This window comes from Hemiscyllium ocellatum, chromosome 42 (assembly GCF_020745735.1).
Source record: "Hemiscyllium ocellatum isolate sHemOce1 chromosome 42, sHemOce1.pat.X.cur, whole genome shotgun sequence".
NCBI classification, from domain to species: Eukaryota; Metazoa; Chordata; class Chondrichthyes; order Orectolobiformes; family Hemiscylliidae; genus Hemiscyllium; species Hemiscyllium ocellatum.
Window position 1 is genome coordinate 9,913,648 of NC_083442.1, and position 19,593 is coordinate 9,933,240.

The 19,593-nt window shown below is 40.6% G+C and overlaps 1 protein-coding gene across 4 annotated transcripts in view; it reads right to left on the reverse strand.

Moving 5' to 3' along the window:
* The window catches only part of dapk2b (death-associated protein kinase 2b), a 156,552-nt gene that overhangs the window by 29,781 nt on the left and 107,178 nt on the right, over nt 1-19,593 (reverse strand). For 2 of the 4 annotated variants that reach the window (XM_060853574.1, XM_060853572.1), the window contains exons 4-10: nt 17,089-17,227; nt 15,169-15,295; nt 10,012-10,060; nt 8,561-8,587; nt 8,299-8,451; nt 4,779-4,824; nt 2,927-4,056 (exon numbers count right to left, since the gene is read on the reverse strand). In XM_060853574.1, coding sequence (XP_060709557.1) covers nt 3,412-4,056; nt 4,779-4,824; nt 8,299-8,451; nt 8,561-8,587; nt 10,012-10,060; nt 15,169-15,295; nt 17,089-17,227 — 1,186 coding nt within the window. In that variant the 3' untranslated portion in view covers nt 2,927-3,411. Of the gene's footprint in view, nt 1-2,922; nt 4,057-4,778; nt 4,825-8,298; nt 8,452-8,560; nt 8,588-10,011; nt 10,061-15,168; nt 15,296-17,088; nt 17,228-19,593 lie in introns of those variants that run through there. The other 2 variants (XM_060853575.1, XM_060853576.1) reach the window with 2 other exon arrangements.

Genomic DNA, 19,593 nt, shown 5'->3' on the forward strand with positions numbered 1-19,593 from the left:
ATTCAAGGCATTTACTAAATTTTTCTTGGCCTAGGATATTAAGCTCTATTATACCCAGTCCACCAGGTTGGGATGGTGCGGGTGGGAGTGTTAAAGATTACTTTGTCGTTGATTTCCCTGCCTGATCAGGAGGAGAGCGAGACATACAGTGGAGGAAGGGGGAGAAATGATAGACAGTGGAGAAAACAAGAGACAGGAAAACAGGAAACTGAGGGGTCAGAGGAAGGCCAGGGGGTGAGTGAGAGAGAAAGAAAGAGAGGCCAGATGGAGACAGGTACAGAGCAAAGAAAGAGGCCAATTTTTTAAATGTCAGTCTGTCAACAAAGTCTGTCCGTTTCACTGAGAAAGCTTCTTACTGGGAATGATGTCAGCACCCTGAGCATAAATCAATTTTTGGTCATCTGAACCCTCCTCATTTAGGCTGGAAAAGTTCTTTCCAAATACAAAAATATAGAGATAAGCTCAGCTAATTATTAAATACCCTGGCATTTATTTAAACCCTCCTCAGACTTCATTAATTTGAATTTTTTGAACTGACAAAATACAGGAAGCAACTTCATTAAGTGTTAAGAGGAGCAGAACATTGATTACTACGTGTGACACGCAAGTACATATTGGCAGGTCTGACTACCTTGTAAGCATTTATGAAAATGTAATTTGTTTTAACTGAGCTGCAGTGATTAATGAACTCCTATAAACAGCGTAGCTGTTTGTACCTGTATGTCCTTGGTCTCTGTCTGTAATAAAGAAGGGATATTGTTCCAATTGGTCTCACATAAACTACAAAACATTATAACTTGCATTTCTACCTGAGGGTCTATCGGTCAACCCCAATGATTTAGTCAGTTAATCTCCTTCTCACTCTAAGCCCTAGAAAAGTAAATATCAGGACTGATTCCTCAAATGGTTTCAAAAGGCAAAATTTATTTGGTACCCAGACCGGCAAACAGTAATTCTTGAATATTCCAGGAGAATGTCCAATTGTTAATGTAATGGACTCACCATTCAAAAAGTACTACACTGACTCTAAAGAACTTCAGAATATCCTTATGAATAATGCTTTTTTTAAAAAGATTTTTTAGATTAGATTACTTACAGTGTGGAAACAGGCCCTTCGGCCCAACAAGTCCACACCGACCTGCTGAAGCGCAACCCACCCATACCCCTACATTTACCCCTTATCTAACACTACGGGCAATTTAGCACGGCCAATTCACCTGACCCGCACATCTTTGGACTGTGGGAGGAAACCCACGCAGACACGGGGAGAACGTGCAAACTCCACACAGTCAGTCGCCTGAGTCGGGAATTGAACCCGGGTCTCAGGCACTGTGAGGCAGCAGTGCTCACCACTGTGTCACCGTGCCGCCCACAAAAGCAAGTTCTTTTCTTATCTTAGATGTTGTTACATGCTGAAGAAACTGTTGACTTGTTATAGCTACAGTTAGAAAATCATGAAAGGTAATGATTAATACCCTATTCCTGGTGTATTCATGGGTGTGCATGCCAGTGGATGCATAGAAGACCGTCTCAAAGTGGTTTTGACTCATGCCCAAGGACTAAAAGTGTCTCCAATGGCAATCATAAATCACAAGTGATGTTTGAAAACTAGGCACACTCTAAAACGTACCAACAGAACAGGATTTAACTTAGTCAAACTTACTGTGTGGGGGATAGATACATCAGAGAAACCCTCAACTTTCTGCGACCATTGGAAATAGAGTTTAGTATGACAGAGATTAAAGATGCCTACCATTTACTTTTATTGTTCCAGCACTTGAAATGCTGACAACAAAATTCATCTTTCCACTGTTTGAACTTTTGTGTTTTGTATGAGCTAATGGGCCTGATTTTAATTCTGCACCAGTGGAAGTGTGTTGAACACACCTCAGTTAGGCACAGAGGAGAATTTGATGAACATACTTAATGTTATGCCATAACATAATTCAGTAATTTCTCAATCTCATTCCCAAGTTTGTGTCAAAAGAAAGCAGTCAATAAACTATGTTAATTTAGCTTAGTCCTGTCCTGGCACCATCCATATCTCAAAACCTAGGAAACATCAGGTATCTGTCCAATTACCCGAGGCCTCACTTGTGCTTTTGAGGGCAAGGAAAAATTACTTTTCGTGGAAGTCAACATGACCTCTACTGAATGTATTTTCCAGTTCAGCAGGGTTTATAATGAATTATTGCGTGATGTAAAAAGGCATCAAATTGCTTGTCTGAGGTCTGTGACATACTCTCAATTCCAACTGAGCTGGCAGTAGGAATTCTCTTCTTCATGGGCTGATAATTCAAGAGGTCAACCACGGGCTGAACTTGGATACTTGATCAGTAAGAAACACAACAAGAACTAAAAGCAGCCAGCTATAGCAATTTGGGTTTGTAATCCTAAATACATTGAGGGTATTTCACCTCAAATATAGTATAATATATAATTCACCTCAAATATAATCACCATCCTCATCCATCCATCCATCCATCACTAGCCATCCACAGATAAAAGTCACATCATTGAAAGGATAATTCTCATTTTTCAGTCCCACAACACTCAGATCAAATTCTTCCAGAAAACAACACAAATAGATATATGTAGAACTAAAAGATTGTGGAACACTGACATTGTTTTAATCATTTGATAAATTCACCATTCTCTATGGGAGCTAAAACGAAAGGACGAATGCACTGGAAAATAACTCCAACAGTGTAGCACTGATTTTCTAACTCACAAATTGGAGGGTAAGCTCTTGGCTAGGAGAGTGGAACTGCTGAGTTTACTGTTCCATCTCTTCTGTTAATAATTGTTCTTTGTTTAAGTGTGCTTCATTCAACTTGATTAAAATTTGATGCTGAAAAGCAGTCAAAAATTAAACTTGTTCTGATTTTATTTTGTTGAAAACCAATTGTATAGACAGGTTAACACAAATAGTTCTCAATGTAGATGACTGAATACTTGAATTTTGCACTACTCAGAATTTAAATAAAGTAGAAGTAAAATATTAATATAAAATGAAAACAGGAAGTGTTGGAGGAACTCAGCAGGTCTGGTGAGAGAAACCGAGCTAACATTCAGTCCAGTATTGCTCTCCTTCATTCTGAAATATTGTTATACTTGTACATTATATATTCCAGACAAATACAATGTTACATACCAGTCTCATTCCAAAATTTATTATAATATTATATATTGGGTTTGAAATATTAGCTCTGTTTCTCCCTCCACAAATACTGTCAGACCTTCTGAGTTTCTCCAGCAATTTGTTTTTGTCTCAGATCTCCAGCATCCTGAGTACTTTGTTTTAACTGGAATACATTTGCCTCAAACTGTTATCTTTCTCTAAGGCGGTCTGGATTCCATATCCTAATATCATGTATGAACCTGGTGTCATCAGTCTTCCTCTAGTTAACTTTAACGACTTGACTCTGATGTGGTTAGGCTGGTGATAAGTTCTCCATTGCAGGTGCTATTTAACAGATCCTTCAGGGTTTCGTTCAGATCTTTGTTGAAGACAGAAGCAAAGTTTCCATCCAAGTATCCTTCACTGATCTGTTCAGTCTGAAAAGAGGCGATTACTTCCTGGACCCATTTCAATTCAGCAGATATCTCTTGACTCAGAGATTCAAAATGAGATTTTAGTTCATCATATTTTACACTGACTGTATTCAGCACATTATTCACACCTTTTATTTCATCCTGGAGTTGCTTCTTCTTGGATTCAGCTTTACGATACTCGTATCTGATCTGGGAAAGATCATGCCGGACATTTTCATTTTCTTCCTTGTACCAGGATTCCTTTTCGTTATAAATTGAAATTAATGCATCAATGTCTTCCTGAAGAGAATCATGTGATGAAGTAAGCCCACTGAAGGTCATCTCCATCATAGAGAGGTCCTCGACCACTTTGGCAAATCTTTCAAAGTTCACATAGGTGTTGTTGGGTGGCATGCTCGAGTGGGATTTGATGGTGTATTCTTTCAGACGCTTGGTCTTCAGCTGCCTGCGATGCTGTTTCTTGTTCTCCTTGTTTCTCTGTTCTTCTTTCTTTTGGTGAGACTTCAGTGGGTCAGACAGAAGGGTTTTATATTATTGGTAATTAAAATACACATGGTTTTGTTGCACAGATGTAGCAATAATCTAGATGATGGTAAGTAGTTCCAAGTCCAATTTCAGCACTCCACACATCAAGGCAGTTAGTGGCACTCCATACAAATGCTTCTGTGTTAAAGATTGTGCAGTTGGACACACAATAACATTTCAAACAGCACTCATTACTTACCATAACATGCAAACTGATGGGGTTAGTTTCATGTTCAATACAGATTGAAATTTGGAATTCTAGATGGCTTCCAGACTACAGATGAATTAAATGAATCAGTATACTCAATGAGTATACTATGATTGAAATAAACACAAGAATTGCAAATAAACAGTTCCTCTCAATGCTCCATGATTTATAATGTGATAGATTTGCTGCAGATACAAACTTGGAATTCAATGCCAAATATAAAACAGTATTTGAAACAGTTCCCCATCCCATTACATTGCATGAAAGGCATTAAATAAAATAGCTTGAAAAAAAAGGAAAACAAATCTGAAAAGGTCAGGTTTAAAAGGCATCGGGGAACCAATATTTTATGTCACTACTGAGATGTAAAGATGAAGATCACTGCAATTACTTCAGTGCATGCAAGTTAATGTCCAGGCTGTCAATTCACAACATCACATAGCTGTCAACAGGAAATGCAATTTAATTTGACATGAATGTCAACACTCACCATTATCCATGGGTGCGAAAGAGCATCTGTTATGCTTAGCCTTTTCCTGAATAAAATTAAACAACATTAGAAATGGACGAATGTAAAATTTTATTTTATTATTAATTCAGATAAAAAGTCAGCAAAATACAAAAGAAATTTGTCTATAACCATGAAAGTAATGGTATGGTTAGTTTAGAATGAAGCTTATCAGTCACAAACAGAAAACGAGGAGGGAAGTGGCATGCTGGGATATTTTTGAATTCTCAGACCTTTCCAAAATTTGAACAATTATTTGGTGCTAATTGCATTTTGGAATCTTTCATAACTCTCATTTCTTTTAAAAACAGTTTTTAAATTGGAGTTAATATATAGATTAATCCCAACTGCCTTTGAAGACATCTGGATAAGGTCTTGGTAATTTAGGATGGTGTGAAGGAGAACATTTCTTTTACAATCATTAATCCTTGAAGTTATCCCATTCAATTGACACAATTAATGCCTTGTCTCTGAACAACAATGGATCAATAAAATCCTTTTCTTAAAAACTTTACACTATTAACTGAATTTATTTTAGAAAGGATAGAACACTGTATTTTAGTGACATTCCCATGAGGTAGTCTAGCTTCTTGAACAGAAAAAAAAATCAAAGACCAAAGTCTGACACTCGGCTAATCCTTTACACTTTCCTCACCAACAACACATGGGTGGCATTGTGGCACAGTGGTTAGCACTGCTGCCTCACAGCGCCAGAGACCCGGGTTCAATTCCCGCCTCAGGCGACTGACTGTGTGGAGTTTGCACGTTCTCCCCGTGTCTACGTGGGTTTCCTCCGGGTGCTCCGGTTTCCTCCCACAGTCCAAAGATGTGCGGGTCAGATGAATTGGCCATGCTAAATTGCCCGTAGTGTTAGATAAGGGGTAAATGTAGAGGTATGGGTGGGCTGCGCTTCGGCGGGTCGGTGTGGACTTGTTGGGCTGAAGGGCCTGTTTCCACACTGTAAGTAATCTAAACAAATGGTTCTCTCTCTTCCAGTGCTGTGCCTCAAATCCCCTACAAACTACTTGCCCTCACATTAAATTTATGCCTCTGGTCTTAAAGTTATCTGACATGCGATAAGATTCTCACAATTCACTCTGTCTATGCCTCTCATAACTTTGTACACCTCAATCAGATCACCCTCAGCCTCCTCTGCTCCAGGGAAAACAAACCTAGCATTATCCAGACTGTCCTCATAACTGAGCCTTTTCATCCCATGCAACATCCTAGTGAATCTCCTCTGACTCTGTTCCAGTGCAAGCATGTTCTTCTGATAGTTGGCAACCACAATTGCATATTTTGTGACCTAACCAAAGCGTAATTAGATTTCTTTGCTTCTATATTCTACAACTGAAAATGTATTGCTGGAAAGGCGCAGCAGGTCAGGCAGCATCCAAGGAGCTGGAGAATCAACATTTCGGGCATGAGCCCTTTTTCAGGATCCTATATTCTACAACCTGGCTAACTTCACTACCTGTGCTGACACTTTCAAGGATCTATGGACTTGGACACCAAGGTCCCTTTGTTCCTCAGTACTCCCAAGGGACCTACCATCCATTGTGTATCCCCTTCCCTTATTAGACTTCCAAAATACATCCCCTCACACTTGTCAGGATTAAATTCTGTCATTGCACTGCCCAAATTACCAGTTGATTAATATCAGCCTGTAGCTTCAGACCATTCTCCTCACTATCAACAACACCACCAATTTTTGTGTCATCTAAAGACCTCTTGATTCACACAAATCTATAACGTACATAACAAGCAGCAAAAGACAGACATTCAAGGGACAGGCACAAGTCTTTGGGACAGACAATGTATGGATTTATTATATCAACTGCAATGCTGTATTCCATGTAGTCACTTGACATTGGCACATTAGTGAGTAGGCCAGCAATCAAAGAAACATATACAACTGTGCTTCAGTAATATATAATCTAGACCCACCCAAGCTGTGTGAATCAATGTTTCACAATGCTTACGAAAATATGGCTGGCTGGGCTAGCATTTATTGTTCAAACCTAATTGTCCTTGAGTAAATAGTGGCAAACTGCTTTCTTGAACTGCTGCAATCCATTTGGTGTAGTGTTGTTTAGGATTTCCAAGATTTTGACCCAGTGACACTGAAGGAACAGCAATATATTTTCAAGCATGATTTGGAGATGAACTTGCAGATGGTGGTATTTCCCTGTTCCTGCTGCCTTTGTCCTTCTAAATGGAAGTGGTCATGGGATTGGAAGGTGCTGTTGAAGGAGCCTTGGTGAGTTAATGCAGTGGATTTTATAGGTGGTGTATACTGCTGCCACTGTGCATCGGTGGGAGAGGGAGTGAACATTGTAGATAATGAATCGGATGCCAATCAAGCTGTTTTTCCCTGGATGGTGACACATTCCCCTCAGTGTTGTTTTAGAATATGAACATACCTTAGAAAGTCAGGAAGTAAATTACTTGCTGCTGAATTCCTTGTCATTGATCTGCTCTTGTCTCCACTTTATTTATATTGACCAGTTTAGTTTCTGGTCAACAGTAAACCCTCTGATGTTGATCGTGATTAAGTGATGGTGATGTTAATGAACTTTGAGGGGTGATGGCTAGATTCTCACTTGTTGGAGATAGTCACCTCCTGCCATTTGTGTGGGCGAATGTTACTTACCACTTGTCAACTTAAATCTACTTGGCTTCAAATTAGTACAGACTGTTTCATTATCTGAGGAACTGCAAGTATGATCGTTGGTGCTTGCACAATGAACATTTCCACTCCTCAACTGGTATATGATAGAGGGAAGGTAATCGATGAAGCAGCTGAATATGGTTGGCCTAGGGCACTGCCTGAGGAGCTCCAGAGGTGTCCTGCAGCTAAAATGTCCGACTTCCAGCAACCACAACCATCTTCCAATGTGTCAAGTATGACTCCAGCCAGTAAAGAGATTCCCCCCAATTCCCATTGACTTCAGTTTTACTCAGGCTCCTTGATGTCACAGTCAGTCAAATGCTGCCATAACATCAAGGGCAGTCACTCTCACCTCACAGCACTTCTTGAGTTCAACTCTTTTGTCCATGCTTGAACCAAAGTGGAACTGATCAGCTCTGGAAGAACCTAAATTGGGTGTTCATAAGCAGGTTATTGCTAAGCAAGTGCTGCTTGATAGCACCATTGAGGACTCCTTCAACACATTACTGGTGGTCAGGAGTAGACTGATGGACAACCTCCCCTGTGCATATGGAGACTAATTGAACAAAGTTGCACCATAACCTGTTCTTTACTTAAAAATAGTACTAATTTTTTTATACCAAATTGTTCAGAATTCTGAACACAAAACTCATTTCTGCATATTTTGGCTTTCCCAGCTAATAATTTCTGTGTTCCTGACCTTGTGGAGTGGCCATGATACACCTGGACTAAATGATTTTATCAATGGACACTAATTACAAAAGATCCTGCATCTTGTCAATCCTATTCTCTTAACATTCACTACCAATTGATCCAAGTGTAATTCCTCACCTAGTATCTTTCACCAGAAGCTTTTTAATGAAGTCCTTAGCCAGTTCACTGGTGTGGCTGAAAAATTCTTCATCAAAGTCATAATTCATTGCAGAGATGTTGGCAAGGGTTTCTTGTTTCGTGTCACCAAGGAAAGGGGAAGCACCACTTAACCTGTTCGATAGGTGACAAATCAAATTCACGGGTTAAAAACCAGAAAGGTGACATTCACCTCAAACTGCTAACAATGTCAGTATTTGTAAATAATTTGTGACATACTCACAGTATGTAGGTAATGACTCCTATGCTCCTACAAAAATAAAATGTCAAACTGAGGCTGCACAATATTCAAAGCACCATAAATAACATGCCAGAAATATATTTAACATTAACAACAACTTACATTTATATAGCACTTTTAAAGTTGTGAAATATTTAACAGTTGTTAAGAGGATCGTTAGTAGACAAAATATGATACCAAGGCACATTAGAAGGTAAAGATCAAGTGACCAAAAGCTTGGGCGAAGGGATAATTTCAACTTACAGAATGCTTTAAAGAAGGGAAGTGAGGCAGTGAGGTGGTGAGACCAAGGGAGGAAATTGCAGAGCTCAGGGTCTTGGTGATAGAGATATGTCTCCATTAACAATGGGAGTGATTAAAATTAGGGATGCCCCAGAAGGCAGAGTTAGATGAGCAGACAGCTTGGATCATTAATGTGACATAAAATATAGAAACAGCAACAGATCATTTTGCCCCTCGAACATGCTCCAACATTCAATAAGATCGCAGCTGATCTGGTTATGGCCTCAACTCTAATTTCCAGACAGACAGTCTTCCATGACCTCGACATTCAGTCTCTCAAACTGAGCCTCGAATATATTCGATGGCCGAGCGTCCAGTCAAGGAGAATACAGAGATAGCAATGTCTAAAATTACAGATTCAATAGTTTCCTTCTTTCCTCAGCAGAAGAATCACTGCATAGATAAATATTATAACCTCTCAGTGATATGAAAATTTAATTTTAACGTAATAAGGTCAGTAACTGTGGTCTTTGATTACATTAGAAGAAAGAAAATTGTTTACAGTGCCCCATTTAAACACTAACTAAATTCAAGCCCATCACTTTGATCCTGAAATTGGCAATGACAGTAAAGATTTGGATATTTCAGCTACTCGCAACCAAGCTGGTGCTATTATCATCACATTACTATCAGGGGCTCAGTGATTTGCACCGAGGCCTCACAGCACCAGGGACCCAGGTTTGATTCCATCCTCAGGTGGCTGTCTATGTGGAGTTTACACATTCTCCTCATGACTGCATGGATTTCCTTCCACCATCCAAAGTTATGCAGTCTTGGTGAACTGGCTGTGGGAAATGTAGAGTTACAGGGGTAGGATAGGGGTTTGTGTCTGGGTGGGATGGTGTTCGGACAGTTGGTGCAGACTTGATGGGCTGAATGGCCTGTTTCCACACTCTGGGGATTCTACAATATTAACTTAGTAAAGCTATCAAAATTGATGGAAATTTATTTTAGTTATAATATCATAAACAACAGTTTTATCTAATATGAGAAGCTCATGTGTTAACTTCACTCTAAAAGTTCTCTGGCCCATTTAAACCATGAGAGCAAAGATGGAAAGGGTAGTTTGAAAACCTAACCAGCGTGGGCTGGGAATGACATTAGGTTTCACTCACTTCCCATAGAATTGTCCATGCACTTTGTTGACTTACCACATATCTGCAGGAAGCCCAAGGGGCTCATAATTCACAATTTCTGGAGCTGGAATATATACAAAATAAAGAAAGATTAGTAATATGAAATCTATTTCATAAATTCCATCAGAAACACACTCATTTTAAATGTATCTTCCCACAAGATTAGATCAACACCACTGTTTGTGAATAGCTCCTCCAATATCTTTGCTGAAGTCTTGTGGGGTGCACTAGTTCAGAATGGGAATTGGGAACCATAGAAATGCGTGAACATGGTCAAAAGTAAATAGGGAGCCTGCTAAATTTGAGCCTGTATTAATTATTGGTTATAACTTGCATTCAGATTAAGAAAATAAGCAGAAATATTACAACAGTTAAAAATTTTTAAAAACACATTCAAATCTAATTAAATAAAATAAGAGGATGGAGGGTCAGGTGATGTGTTGCTTCTGTATGATGTGGGAACTAGTGGACCCTACTCTGTTTCCCAGTGACCATGTCTGGATTAAATGTTGGTTGCTGGAAAATCTCCAGTTTAGAATCTGACCTGGAGTCTGAGTTTCAAACATTGCAATGCATCAGGGAGGAGAAGAGTAACTTAAGTTTGGCCTGTGGTCAGGGACAGGAGGGTGTGGCTGAGAGTGAGGCAGGTAGAGAGAGGTAGAGTTACAGGAGCCTTAGCCCTTGTCCTTGTCCAACAAGTTCCAGCATGGACAGAAATGGGGACTGCAGGTTGAAATTACCAGGTATGACATGGTGGTCATCATGGATATGTGGCTGCAAGGAGATCAGGATTGACAGCTGAATATTGAAGAATATACATCCAATCAAAAAAAAAAGACAGGGTGGGGTTTCCTTTATTAAGAAATTAAATTAAATCAATAGTAGGAAACAAAGCAGGGTCAGATGGTATCAAATCTGTGTGGAATGGAGGAACAGCAGAAAGGTAAAAAAAACTATAGTTGCAGTTATGTACAGGCTACCAAGCAGGTGTCAGGAGCTGGCACGCAAGACACATGAGGAGGTAGAAAAGGTGTGTAGGAAAGGCACAGCGATTGTGGGGAATTTCAATAGGCAGGTGGACTGGGAAAATCAGGTTGGGAGTGGATTGCAAGTAAAAGAATTTGAGAAATGTCTATGAGATGGCTTTTTGGAACAGTCTGTGGTGAAGCCCACTAGGGAACAGGCAATACTGGATTTACCGTGGTTCAATGAGGCAGACTTGATAAGGGAGCTTAAGGTGAAGGAACCCTTAGGAGGCAGTGATCATAATATGATAGGATTTACTCTGCAATTTGAGAAAGAGAGAAGATACAATCAGAGGTATTACAGCTGAATAAAGGAAACTACAGAGGCCTGAGGGAGGAGCTGGGTGGAACTGACTGGGAGAGGAGAAGAGCAGGAAAGACAGTGGAACAGCAATGGCAGGAGTTTCTGGGAGTAATTCAGGAGACACGGCAGAGATTCATCCTGAGAAAAAAGCAGCATGGTACAGGGAGGATGAGGCAACCGTGGCCAACTAGGAAAATCAGAGATTGCATAAAAGCAAGGAAAAAGCATATTATGTGGCAAAGGACAATGGGAAACCAGAGGATTGGGAAGCTTACAAAGTCCAACAGATGGCAACGAAGAAAGAAATGAAAAGGGAGATGATTAAATAGGAGAGTATGCTAGCCAGTAATATATAGGAAGACTAAGAGTTTCTTTAGATATATGAAGGGCAAAAGAGAGGTGAAAATGGACATTGGACCGTTGGAAAATGACACTGGAGAGATAGTAGTGGGGAACAAGAAAATGGCTGAGTAACTGAATAATTACTTTGCATCAGTGGAAGACATGAGTAATATCCCAAAGAATTCAAGTGAGTGAGGAGGTAGCGTTCAGTATGATGGTCATCACCAAGGTGAAGATGTGAGAAAAATTGAATAGCCTGTAGGTGGATAAATCACCTGGACCAGATGGACTATACCCCAGAGTTCTAAGGGAGATAGCTGAAGATAGATTTAGTGGTGATCTTTCAGGAATCACTAGAATCGGAGGGGAGGGGAGGGGAGGGGAGGGGAGGGGAGGGGAGGGGAGTTCCCAGAGGACTGGAAAATCACTAATGTGACATCCCTGTTTAAAAAGGAAGTAAGGCAAAAGACAAAATTACAGACGGATTAGCTTAACCTCGGTCATGGGTTAGAGCCTGGAATCCTTTGTGAAGGATGTGATTTCTGATTACTTGGAAGTGTCTGATAAAATAAGGCAAAGTCAGCGCAGTTTCATCAAGGGGAGGTCAGGCCTGACAAATCTGCTAGAATTCTCTGAGGAAGCAACAAGCAGGTTAGACCAAGGAGAGCCAATGGATGTTGTTATCTACCTGGATTTCCAGAAGGCCTTTGACAAGGTCCTGTACAGGAGGCTGCTGAATGAGATAAGGGCCCACGGTGTGAGAGGCAAAGTGTTAGCATGGATAGAAGCCTGGTTGTCTGGCAGAAAGCAGAGAGTGGGGATAACAGGGTCCTTCGCAGAATGATAACTGGTGTCAAGTGGTGTTCTGCAAGGGTCAATGTTGGGAAAACAATGTTTCACTTTATACATTAACAATCCAAATGAAGGAACTGGGGTATTCTGGCTAAGTATGCAAATGATACAAAGATAGGTAGAGGAACGGGTAGCATTGAGGAGGCAGGGAGGTTGCAGAAGGATTTAGACAGGTTAGGAGAGTGGGCAAAGAAATGGCAGATGGAGTACAATGTGGGAAGTGTGAGGTCACACATTTTGGTAGGAAGAATAGAGGCATGGATTATTTTCTAAATGGAGAGAAATTTCACTGGCCGTGGTGTATTCTCAGAGGAGAATGGTCCCAGGAATGAAAAGCTTAATATATGAGGAACATTTGAGGACTCTGGGTCTATACTCTGAGTTTAGAAGGATGAGGGGGAAATCTAATTGACACTTAGAGAATTCTTAGATGTTGGGAAGATGTTTCCATTGGTAGGAGTGACCTATACCCAAGGGCACAGCCTTACAATAAAGGGAAGACCTTTTAGAACAGAGATAAGGAGAAACTGCTTCAGCCAGAGAGTGGGGAATCTATAAAATACACTGCCACCGAAGGCTGTGGAAACCAGGTCAATGAGGGTATTTAAGACTGAGATAGATAGGTTCAATTGTCAAGGGGATCAAGGGTTATGGGGAGGAAGCAAGAGAATGGGTTTGAGAAGCTTATCAGCCATGATTGAATGACAGAGCAGACTTGATGGGCTGAATGGCCTAACTCCTGCTCCTATGTCCTATGGTTTTAAAAGACCACATGAACAGAAAACACTTGATGAACAGGATGGGCATTCAGTGGGGTGGGTGAAAATTGGCAGGGCAGGACAACATTTCAAGAACTCCAGAATGCAAAGTGAAATCATCAGTTGGAGAAACTGGAAGAGAAGGATGGCATTCTTGACAACAGAGATAGGATGAGAAGATATAAAATTAAGCCATTTGCGGGAGGCAATGGAAATGTCGGAAACTCTCTGACTGTTGTCAAAAGAATTTCAGGGAGGGGAGGAAAGTATTAGGAAAGCAGAGCAAGTGAAGATTCTGAAATCTAAATCAAGAAAATTCTGAAAAAGTGAGAGTGAGAAGCAGCAGTAACTGAGTGAACAGTAAAGGGATAGTGCAGGGTTGAGATAACATTAATTGAGGTGGTGGTAGAAAGACAGACAAGCAAATTGGAGGACCATGTGTTTCCCATACCAAACATCATATATGCCAGTTCTGGGATTTATATATTAATGAACCAAAACCTCCAACCCTTTCTAAAAGATGAAAGATTTAGCAACAATCCAGGTTTGTTCAATATCTCATTTCAATTGCATGATACTGTAATCTTTTTCTATAAATTCTGTGTCTTATGACCTTATACTCCACAACCACCTGATGAAGGAACAGCGCCTCCTGCTTCCAAATAAACCTGTTGGACTATAACCTGGTGTTGTGTGATTTTTATCATTATTGCAGAACAGGAAGATCTACAAAGTTTCATTTCCATTTTCACTTTTGTGATACCATTCTCTTTCTTGGATTGTTCATTTCTCATAATATTTCAAGGAATAGCCAAAATCTTTTGTCCTTTCACCATTCTGAGTGTAGTCCTCATTAGAGGAACATCACAAGGTCTGCTATCAACACAGAGGCCTGTGGTGGCGAAGTCCCTATCTGAAACATAGCTCATATACATATAAGTGTGACTAACAGTCTCCTGTTCACTATTCATAGGCACACTTTCTTGCTAATATTCTTTAATTTTCAATGCCTTTCACATCAATTAACTAGGTCTGAACAGAAGAGAGCTATTTGCTTCAATTAAACCAAACTCACCCTCATCTCACTGTAGGTCTCCCACATTGAATTGAAAACTTGGGAAAATACTTTACAAAGCATTAAGCATGCAACACACAAAATACCAATTACTTCTGGAACCTTGGAAATCAGAAGAAGTTACTACATTCAATACACTTGGTGAATTTGAACAAGGACATGAATATAAAATGGACAGCACCACATTAACCACCTGTTATACACCAAGTGGACAGTCCATATATGCAGATCAGCTGGAATTATAATGAGCAAGGAATGTGAATCTGTGACCAGGGTCCACAGCTACTCCTAATGTCACCCCATTCAGTTTCACCAAACATGACAATAAATATTCTCTAACATTCAGCGTTATTTAACTACATACGGATAAGGAAAGACACCACTTTGACTGGGACAACACATCCATCCTAGGACAAGCCAAACAAAGACATGCACGAGAATTCCTAGAAGCATGGCATTCCAACTGGAACTCTAACAACAAACACAACCAGTTAGACCCTATCTACCACCCCTTGAGAAAAGGAACAGGAAGTGACTTCACCATAGGAAAAAACATCACCAGCCTAAAGAAACCCGAACATACAATAGAAAGCAGGAATTTTCAGAATTGCTTCACATGAGGCCCACTAATGATGTTACCTAGTAAGGTAATGAAACATCTAGAAATGAACCTTTCAGCTCAGCGAGCAAACCTACATCCAAAATTTAACTACATATTGTTCATCATCTTACCCCACTTATGAAGCATTTGTTTTTCTTTCAAACATAATGGATCTACAGCTGAAATTATGAAAGTTGTAGTTTTTAAGTACCTACCAACAAATTCAGGGGTTCCGAATATGTTTTTAAACTCAACTCCATCTTCAATTGTGTGAGCGAGGCCAAAGTCTATCAACTTGATATGTGGCACTGGTACCTTGTCGAGAAGCATAATGTTTTCTGGCTGAAAATATATTTCACAAGAAGAATATTTATAACATAGCAATCATGAAGTCCTGTTTTGGTGCCAAACCTTCAGTTGAGAGTTATTTGAAATAGATTACATTAGGAAAGGTTTGGAACCCCACCCCAGTAAAAACAAACCACTGTGAAACAGTATACTCTCAATAAAATTTCTTGTACTTTTCATGTTTAATTCGTCCTTTGGTAGTATAAAACTTCAGTATTGCTGAAAAAAGGTACATTTTGCTGAAACTTAGCATCTTGCAAGAATACCAAAGTAAAAAAGAAAACAGCATTTCAACTGTATGCAAGAAGAGTGCAGACTGGCTGGCAAGTTGAAGTGACTAGTAGAAGTGCTTCCATGGAGAATACACCAGTTAATAATGACTGACAGTTAACTGCTAAGTTTTGTTTAAATTGTGAGCCTGATTACCCATCTAAACTGAAAAAATGATCTGGAAGCTGTTGGCATTTGCAGGCTACGTAACTGGCATCACACCAGCATTGAAAGTCATATACCACATTACTCATTTGTGTTTTAGGCAGAATGCCATTTTAGCTTTTTGTTAGCATCTTGTTGCTGGTGAACACCACTCCTGTTGTTATAGCATTGTAGCAGCATGTAAACAGCTGTATTTACTGCTTACAAGTTAGAAATACAATATCCCATATTAATCTGAGGAAGACAGGGATTCTCAGGCCAAAAGGGACAGATTCTAGTGCTAGTGTGGTGCCAGGTATGTCGGCCATATATTCCAAAGATGGTCAGAACTTTTCAAGCAGTATATAACTTAGTAAGCGAGGTACAAACCACATCCACCTACCAGTCTGTGCTTGTACTCTCACAACAGTATTCAATATTAGATATGATAGGATTATTGAGCAAATATTATTCAAAATGATTATGATGGCAACTAATGTAGGATTGTCAGTTGGATTTGTAATGTGGAATACTTGTATGTTCTGGAAACTATATTTGGTCTTGTACTTTGCAGACAGAAGGAACATGTGTGCACACTGAACCTGCTTCAACAGAGTATAAATGAGTTGACAGTCATTTTAATAGATTGTGTAACTGCTCAGAGCTCTGACAGTCTCTTGGGGCAATTAGATTCAAATTGCTTGGTTTAATATTTAAACAATGGCAGTGACCAGTTAGTCATCATTAATAGGTGCACATATCTACCAATCGCAAGCCTACTTGTGAACCAATCAACACATCCACTTCATTTTCCTTCACTTTGGTATTTCCTATAAATTGTCCTGATGTAAGACAGCAGAATTTCTTCAACAATTTCTTTTTTCCAGCAATTATACCTCACTGCTGAATCAAGAAAGCATCTTGGCCCAAAGGTGTCTCTTCATAGTATTTTAACTAGGAACTTTCTGGAGTATATTGCCCAATGTTGGAAATTTTAAAGGGTAAATGTTAACTCAGGCTTGGGAAGAACCTTCTGTTTATTCTGAATTGTTTACTGTCTGAGGAATCTTCAGTTTAGCATCTTATACTCAGGACAGCACTTCCAACAATGCTCACAATTCCATAATTCTCACAATGGGGTTGCCACAACCTCTGAATTAGGATGCAAGACAGAGCTACCATGGAATTCCAACTATCCTTTAAAAAAGTAAGTTGTTAAATTTCCATGAGCATATTTATGATTTGTGCAGAGCTCTGAGCAGTTACACAATCTATTAAAATGAAAACTGTGGGAAAAATATAAAATGTTGCTGCAGCTTAAAAATATGAAACGGGGTTATGTTCCACAGAGTTAAATTGAAAAGAAACTCTACCTTGAGATCAAAGTGTGCGATGTTTTTGGAGTGGAGATAGTTCACTCCGTCCAAGATTTGTTTAATAAATGCAGTCGCTTCTTCTTCACTCAGAGATTCTTTCTGAGCCAAAAAGTCAAAGAGCTCTCCTCCAGATACCCTGAAAAAAAAACCTTTTCCTTCAAAACATGCATCAAACAAAGCAAGAATTGACCGACACAAAGACGCAAAATATAAAAGAGCAGAATAGACCAATCAGTTCCTCAAGCTTGCTCACAACTTAATAAGGTTATGGCCACTAATTATGGAGGCAAGTTCAGCACATTTAATTATGTCAGTGGTAAACAAGAGGCTGCCATATTTGTATAGAACCCCCATTAGTGCAGGCTCCTTTCGCAAATCACTGCTCCACTCAAGGAAACTTGTGAGTGGTGGCAGGAGGAGACCTTTGTGGTGGTGGCAGGGCAGCAGCATCTCCACCCTAATAACCCACATCTCCAAACCCACTCAAGAGGAGGGCATTAAATTCTGCCAAGACTGGGATGGACAGCACATTCTCCATCTACTCCATCAGTTAGTTAAATACCTATCCTGCTGTGACGGTTTTTAATTTGACCACAGTATGTTGGCATCACTGGCTGGGCCTACGTTTACTAGCCATCCTTGTTTCCCTGGAGGAGTCACCTTCTCAAATCATTGCAATCCTTGTCTTTAGGTTAAAGTGGATTCCCAAATGATGCAATAACAAAGGACACCAGGAACCCAATATGGAACAACCTCGGTTATCTAAACATGAATTATCCGAATAAAGTCTTGTCAAAATGTTATCTGAACAATCGGTTATCTGAACAAATACTCCCTGCCCATCTTGTTTGGATAATCAAGATTGTTCTGTAGTGTAAGCCAAAAGACAGAGCCTAGTCTAATGGTCTTTATATTCACTGCACAGATAGAAAGCACAATATTTTTGAATTAAAATGTATTTTTAAAATCCGCATCATTGTGTCCTGTGAGAATTTCCACATCATTCTCCTGTGTGACATTCAGAACACAACAATACTTATCCCAGTCCAAGGATTACATAATAAGACTACAAGGTTAAGAATTACGCAACACCAGGTTATAGTCCAACAGGGTTATTTGGAAGCGCTAGCTTTCGGAATGCTGCTCCTTCACCAGGTGATGAACCTGGTGTTGTGTGATTTTTAAACTTTGTACACCCCAGTCTAACACCGGCTCTTCCAAATCATAATAAGAGCAATGAATGTTCAAAGCTGCAATAGGACAGCCTATAGGAATTCTTGCCTGAGCAAAATTCAAGCTTCATTGATCTATTCCTGGTCCAGCAATATATTGGGTTTGTTTAACTCGAGAGCAAAGTTTCACCATCTTCCCTAATCCACTGTGGACATTTGAAATTTGAATTTAAAATGGAGCATGCCGGAAATACTCAGCAGCAATCATCATTGGAGAGAGCAGGTCAAGGTGACCGATCATCAGAACTTTATACAATCCACACAATTTTATCAAGTCGCCTTGTGAAGTCGGAACTTTCACAAGCATTTTAAAACGAGAGGAAAAAGCAAAGCTGTACACATCATTTAACGAAGTCCAGTGTGAGTATAGGGAGATGTAGGACGAAATATAGGGGGAGGGGTGCAGTGTGGAGTATAGGGGAGGGGTACAGCATAGAGTCGGAGAGAGGTGCAGTGTGGAGTATGGGGGGGTGGTGTTCAGTGCAGGTTATAGGGGAGGGGTGCAGTGTGGACTACAGGGAGATGCGGCGTGGAGTATAGGGAGATGCAGGACAAATTATAGGGGGAGGGATGCAGCGTGGAGTATGGGAGAGGGGTGCAATGTAGACTATAGGGGAGGGGTTCAGTGCGGGGTATGGGTGTTGCAGCATGGACCATTGGGGGGGGGGTACAATGCGAAGTATAGGGTGGTGCAGCGTGGAGTATAGGGGATGGGTGCAGTGTGGAGAACAGGGGAGGGGTGCAGCGTGGACTGGGGGGTGCAGCAGGGACAGGGGACGTGCAGTTGAGAGTATAGGGAGTGGTACACTGTGAGTAAAGGGTGTGCAGCGTAGACTATGTAGAGGTGCAGTGTGGACTCTGTGGGAGGGATTCAATGTAGAGTATAGGGGAGGGGAGTTGTGTGGGAGTATATGGGGTGCGGTGCAGCATGGGGTGCAGTCTGAATGATAGAGGAATCCAGCACGGAGTATAGGGTGGTGCAGCGTGGCATGGGGGCGGAATGTAGAGTATAGGAGAGGGGTGCAGTGTGGACTATGTGGAGGTGCGGTGTGGTGTATGGGGAGGTGCAGTGTAGACAATGGGGAGGTGCAGTGTAGACAATGGGGAGGTGCGGTGTGGTGTATGGGGGGTGCGGTGTGGTGTATGGGGGGGTTGCAGTGTGGTGTATGGGGGGTTTGCAGTGTGGTGTATGGGGGGTTTGCAGTGTGGTGTATGGGGGGTTGCAGTGTGGTGCATGGGGGGTTGCAGTGTGGTGCATGGGGGGTTGCAG